At 49.3% G+C, this 5,824-nt stretch overlaps 2 protein-coding genes across 4 annotated transcripts in view; one reads left to right on the forward strand and one right to left on the reverse strand.

Moving 5' to 3' along the window:
• Positions 1–653: 653 nt before the first annotated feature.
• Positions 654–5,817, reverse strand: TEN1 (TEN1, CST complex subunit). Of its 3 annotated transcripts, none has more exons than XM_026861340.1 (4): positions 5,641–5,817; positions 3,716–3,822; positions 3,439–3,596; positions 654–2,334 (listed from the first exon to the last, which is right to left on the reverse strand). In XM_026861340.1, exons 2-4 carry the CDS (start codon positions 3,799–3,801, stop codon positions 2,198–2,200), a joined length of 381 nt encoding a protein of 126 aa, XP_026717141.1. In that variant the 5' UTR covers positions 3,802–3,822; positions 5,641–5,817; the 3' UTR covers positions 654–2,197. The 3 variants fall into 3 exon arrangements, with proteins under 3 accessions (XP_026717141.1, XP_026717143.1, XP_026717142.1); XM_026861342.1 differs by having other exon boundaries at positions 5,622–5,817; XM_026861341.1 differs by lacking the exon at positions 5,641–5,817 and adding an exon at positions 4,988–5,564.
• The window catches only part of ACOX1 (acyl-CoA oxidase 1), a 20,672-nt gene continuing 19,731 nt past the window's right edge, over positions 4,884–5,824 (forward strand). Inside the window, 1 exon segment of the mRNA XM_026861276.1 lies at positions 4,884–4,905. Coding sequence (XP_026717077.1) covers positions 4,884–4,905 — 22 coding nt within the window.

A 5,824-nucleotide genomic window follows, 5' to 3' on the forward strand; every position in this document is an offset into this window, starting at 1 on the left:
GGGGGGGGGGGGGGGGGCAGTGTGTGTGTGTGTGTATTTTTTTGTTTGTATGTTTTGGGGTCTTGTGCAATTGTTCCTTGAACCTTTCCACCGTGGGCTGTGCTGCTTGGTCAGTCTTTCAGAAGATGTCCTTGGGGAGGGATTAAACATTGACTTGACACCTGACAGAAGATTAAAAAAGTATTATGCATTATGGCAGCAGGAAAGGTACAGCCACAGGGACTGTCTTCTGAAGGGCTTGAGGGCTCCATGTCTCTGGGTGGGCATTGCAGGACACAGCAGCCCACTGGGTGTGTGGGTCCACAGCACAGACACCAACATTTAGGTGATCTAAAAAGGACTGATTTAGCCCACTGCTGAGATACCAATTCAAAAATCTTTTTCTAAATTGATCCTGATTTTGCCAATTTGAAAGAACAAAAGCATGCTTGCTCTGTGGCTGAGAAGCGATCCACATGGCCATGGAAAATTCCTGTGTAGGTTCACTGGTGGCTTGTGAAAGTTGTTTGCACTCACATCTCCATCTGGAGTCACTGCCAAATTTGCTTTCCTCTTCCTGGCTGGTTGGGTTTGTGGGTTTTTTTTGTAACACTTGTAGGAAGCTGGTATTTTGGATATTCCTAATCTTGGCATCTTGGATATTTCCAGGCAAACCTTGCCATTTGGATAAAATTTAAGCACAGGGAGGACAATAGGAGGACAGGAGATGATGTGTAAACATAAACACATCATGACAGACATCATTGTCTCTTACAAAACCAGGTTAAAATCTTGCCTCTTGAGATCATGTTTTTGGATCTGAGCTGAACAGAGTGTGCTGAGGCAGGACTTTTGGATCTCTGTAACTGTGTGAAGAAAAACATAAGACTAAACTATGATTAAAGATTATAGCAAGCACTGTAATTACTGAGCCATCTCAGGCCCTTAAATCAATCCTGCTGGTAACAGGGGACTTTGCCAATACCTGTTGCATTTTGATCTGCTGCTGTGCATTTGTATGCCTTCAGTCCTTATTTTCTGAACATCTCCCCAGAGTATCTGAGCAAAAGCTGAAAAGGCTGCAGGTGGCTGAATTCCCCTGCAAACCACAGTCTCAGCACACTCCAGGTCTGGGGATAGCACACGCAAGTCTTCTCTCTTTTGCACTAACATTTTATTCTCATCTCACGTTAGTGATTTTTTGTCTTTTTGTTGATGGTTTATTTGTTAGGTGGGTCTGGCACTGTGTTCTTAAACCAGAGTGGCTCTGATGTAACTTCACCTTCTCTTGCAACTTTTTCAAAGCCAAGCACTTCCTTAAACACTTAGTACGTAGGAGGAAAATTCCATATTGCTAAATTTTCTAAAATAATCCATGGGGATTCTGCAGGGGCTAATGCATTCGCTTATCAAGAAAGAGGTTTTTAATCAGTAAGAGACAGGCTGCCTTCTCTTTTCATCTTTATTAAAGAAAGTATCGATCAAAACCTTTAGATGCTTCAAAAAATAAGAGATTTAAGGTCTCCTAAACTTAGTTGTGTCAAGGAAGGAAGTCAAGTGGTGGTTCTCAGGGCACTGCAAATATTTATTTTAGAGCTCAAGTCAACCTCTCACCTTGGACACCAGCTCCTGAAAATCCAAAGAAGCCGGTGCTACTGAAAATAGTAATTCTTTGTTCTTCTTGTTTCTTTGTTGGTCAGTCCAGATATGTGAGTGTTTTGCCAAGAATGCTCCTGTGTGGCAGCTGAGTCACAGCAACCAAATGCATGCACTCACGGACCCACAGCCACTCAGGGCAAATGAACTTTGCACTAATGCCCTTTACCTCCCATCTGCCAACAGTAACGCTGTGCTTTGGCCACACATGTGGGTGTGAGCTGTTCAACTCATTTGATTTGGAGTTTCAGAGACTTCTCCTTTTCCTGATGTCTCCAAGCCTTGCATTACAGAAGGACCAGTACAACTCAAGCCACCCTTTCCTTAATCACCACTTCAAACAAACAACAAACCTGCTTCCCAGAGCTATTTTCAGTGATGACACCTGGCATGAACAAACAACCCACAGTCACACATTGACTCACAGCCTTCAAGTGTTTCCCTGCTTAGTGACTTGACTTTGCTATTTGCCACAGCAAAAACCCATCATCTAAATTTACTTTTAACATTTGTTGCAAATGGCAGTGCAAGGACCAGTGTATGGCTGTTCTCAGAGCTGCTGTCAGGACGTGCTGCTTCCCATCCACTCCTGCCTCTCGCTGAAGTATTTCCTCTGCTCCTGTATGGCTTGTTCCAGCAAGGCCACATTCATCCCTTCCACACAGGTGAATATTCGTGCCTTTACTACGAGGTCCTCACCTGGAAATACAAACAGGTATAGAAATATAAAAGAAAATACAAATTTTCTTTCTCTTTTGAAAGAAAACCAGACAGATTAGTTTGGAAGCAGAGAGGTTCCCTCAGGCAGCATATAGCTCTGGCTGGCCAAATAACCATAAACTCAGAACTTGCAGGAGACAGGACTTGCCACATGCCTCCACTGATGTGAGCAGCAGGCCCAGGAGCAGGTGAATTCAGTGACGTGCCGGGCTCAGAAGAGGCTGAATGCTGACTATAACCAACAGTTCATCAGCAGCATTCAAATGGCAACACGAATCTGAACAAAACTGGCCAAACCTTGGTGACGCAACCACCACCTCAGACTGCTCCCCTTCCACCCCTGCAACTCACTCCAAAGCTGTAATGACCAATATAACATGTCTTTCTATAGGAATTTTGCAGCAGCAAAATGCCACATGCAGCAGGGCTTTCCACATGCCACTGAGGATTTCAATGGCACGAATGTGAATGCTCATTATCAGGTGTGGCCAAGACAACACTTGGGATTTGCTTCACAACCTCACAGCCCAGCCCAGATCAACTCCCCATACAAAGGACTGTGAAGCTGAAGTAATGCTCAGGGCACCCCAGGAAAGGACAACAGGGGCCCTGCGTGACAGAGCCTGCCTGCATTCCTCATGCTCTGTGTCTGGGGGCAGGGGTATAATTAGATCTTTCAAGGATGGCAAAGACCAACCCAACCAGCTCGCAATGAGGTATTGCTGTAATCAGCCATGTTTGTAGCAAAGACAACGTGGTGGCTGGCAATGATGCCAGAAGGCTTTAGCACAGGTTTCACAAGCTCAGTGATGCTGCTGAGGTGCTTCTTGTCTCTAATGTGTCTGTGCCAGAGCACCAGATTTTCACCAAGATAAGGGTGGCTGTTCTCATGGCCACTGGGGAGAGACAGGCTGCTCCTGCCCTGAATCACATGCTCATGTGAGCAGAGGCAGCTTCAGGAGTCGAGTCTGCTATGGCCAGCACTAACCTCAGTGACAGTACCTCACCACGCACCCAGGGAGCCACGAAGGAGCTGATGAACCATGAAGAGCAGCAATGGGCACTGGCTTCTGGAGCATTTACCTTCCCTATGTTCAGCCTCTCCCAGGACGATGTAGCAAGATCCCAGCTGGGCTTGGAATGGCTCCACAAGCTTGGTGTCAACACAGACCCGGTACTGAGCTGAGCTGTGCTGAGCGGTGAGAACAGCTTCAGACCGGACCAGGTCGTAGGAGCATAACCTGGGAATGATCAATTTGGGAAGATCAGCAGTGCAGAGATACAATTACAAAAAAAGGGAGGGGCATGAGCCAGCAAAGGAAAGGCCTGGCCTTTGAGGAGAGTGAGGAACCCTTCTCACCTGCCAAACGTCCTCAGTGCCTCCCCCTCTGGGACTGAGCTGTTGATCTCCCATGGGAAGTAATAGATACCAGCACTTGGCAGCATCTCACACAACCCCTGTTGGGCCTGCAGTAAAGCAGAAGATCTGAGTTCACGCCACCCCAGTAATCTGATCCAGTTACTAGGTGAAAGTGCCCCAAAACTCCTTCCTTGTCTAGGGCCCCCCATGCAGGGGCTGCAGGAGCTTCATAGCTTCCCTGCTGAGTCCTGTTTGCAACTCAGTGCATGTGCAAGCCCCAGACATCCTGGCCTAAAGAGGGGCTACCTTCCCCCACCACAATCCAGCATGAACAGCAACAGGCAGCCCACCAGATCCTCCAGGTCTCCCCAGGCTATGGATGAGTTGAGAAAGGTTAAGGAAGTGGGAAAAAAGGTGAGGAGTTCAGAGAGTGTGAAGGACTGAGATGCAGGAATGGACCTGGCTGCTGGGGTGATGGGGTACCATGCAGCCAGATTTAAGGTATGATCCCAAGTCTGTTCTCCTGCTGTGGGATAAGAAATTCTGGCAGTGTCTGATCCTGCAGCTGGAGAACAAATACTTGGACACAGGCCAGCCTGGTTTCTTCAGTAGTTTAGTAAGGCTTAGAAGACAAAGTGATGAGCGAGAATGATTCACCCCAAGACAATACTCAGGTGGGACCTCCTGGGAGGTCCCGTGGTGAAGCAGGGGTGGCACAGGCACCAGCACAGCACAAAGTGCACAGAAAAGCAGGAATGCAGAGCAGCTCTGGAAATATCTTAATCCTGCCCAGACAGTGCTGTAGCCAAGCTGCTGGCTGTGCCCCAAAGTGGGTTTTGGTATCATTTTCCCGCTGCCCTCCCTTGCAGGGTGCCTGTGTTCAGTGTGTTTCCATGCTCCATTTACTGATTTTCTTTCTGGTTTCTTGCCCTGCTGCTTGGGACCCCAAGAACTGCACAACAGGCCAGGCAGAGACTCCTGCAATTCAAACACGTGAGGCCACCCCAATGGGTTCGAGGACCCCCCCAATACTGGTTGTGCAGCAGTGGGGATACACTGAGCTGCAACCCTGTGGCTTTAATGCTTGGTGACCCTTGCCCACCCCATGCATTGCTCAGGGGGTTGAAATCTTGCAAAATACCCCACCATCATCCCACGGCGGACTGCCATGGGAGATGACCGAAACCAGGGTAATGTTGGCTCACCCTTTCTCTGCTCATGCCTGAACTACGGGCTTGGCTGCCCCATGGCCCCCTGCAAGGCTGTGCTTACCCACGGTGGGCTGTAAAACCCCTCTGGCAGGGACCCAAACCACAGTGCTGGAGGCAGAAATCCACTTCCATTCACTCTGCAGTTCCCTGCTTCTCTGCCTCACCTAACCCAGATTTCAAAGGCAGGTTCAGTTCTGCACCTCCCAAGCAGGGCAAAGGCCCATCCTGCATCGCTTGAGTTTTGCTCCCGAATCACAGAGGATGCGATCAGCCAGGAATGCAAGATGCTTAATGTGCATTTAATGCACTTTTTAACACATGCCCAAACCCAACAACATGCTGTGAGCCCATTCAATGCACTGTTTAATGCAATATGCAACCTCAACTGCAGCACCTTACATGCACATTTAATGCACACAGTTAATGCACTTGGCCCCAAGCGCAGCACGTTATACGCAGATTTAGCGCCCTAATGCATTTTTAATGCATGACCAAATGCAGCATGCTATATGGGCATTTAATGAACGATGTGTTTAATTAACTGTTAAATGCCTCGCTGCAAACGCAGCGCGTTAAGTGCACTCTGTGTTCTATTTAACGCACGCCTGGCCCCAAATGCAGCCCGTTACATGCACAATGTGCTACCGACTGCATGCCCAGCCCCTGCGGCAGCACCATCCGCCTCCTCAGCCCACCCTGCCGCGCGTAACGCACGCCTGACACACGCGGCGCTCCCGGTCCCGCTGCAGCCCGGTGGGGGCATTCAGCGCAGGGTTTCGGGGCCGCGCACAGCCCGCCCTACGCGCACCTTAACGCGCGATGCCAAGCGCGGTACCGCACGCGCGCTTAAAGGCCGCTCTAGCGCGGGCCCGCGCGCGCCGCTCACCGCCCCACTGCC

This window comes from Athene cunicularia (genome assembly GCF_003259725.1).
Source record: "Athene cunicularia isolate RWA chromosome 18 unlocalized genomic scaffold, athCun1 chr18_part1, whole genome shotgun sequence".
NCBI lineage: Eukaryota > Metazoa > Chordata > Aves > Strigiformes > Strigidae > Athene > Athene cunicularia.

Excerpts from the sequence above, each read along its gene's own strand:
- TEN1 (XM_026861340.1), bottom strand. The coding sequence starts at position 3,801 with ATGCTGCCAAGTGCTGGTATCTATTACTTCCCATGGGAGATCAACAGC. Across the intron at positions 3,597-3,715 it reads GCACTGAGGACGTTTGGCAG|GTTATGCTCCTACGACCTGG; the intron begins GTGAGAAGGGTT and ends GATCATTCCCAG. Across the intron at positions 2,335-3,438 it reads AGAGGCTGAACATAGGGAAG|GTGAGGACCTCGTAGTAAAG; the intron begins GTAAATGCTCCA and ends TTGTATTTCCAG.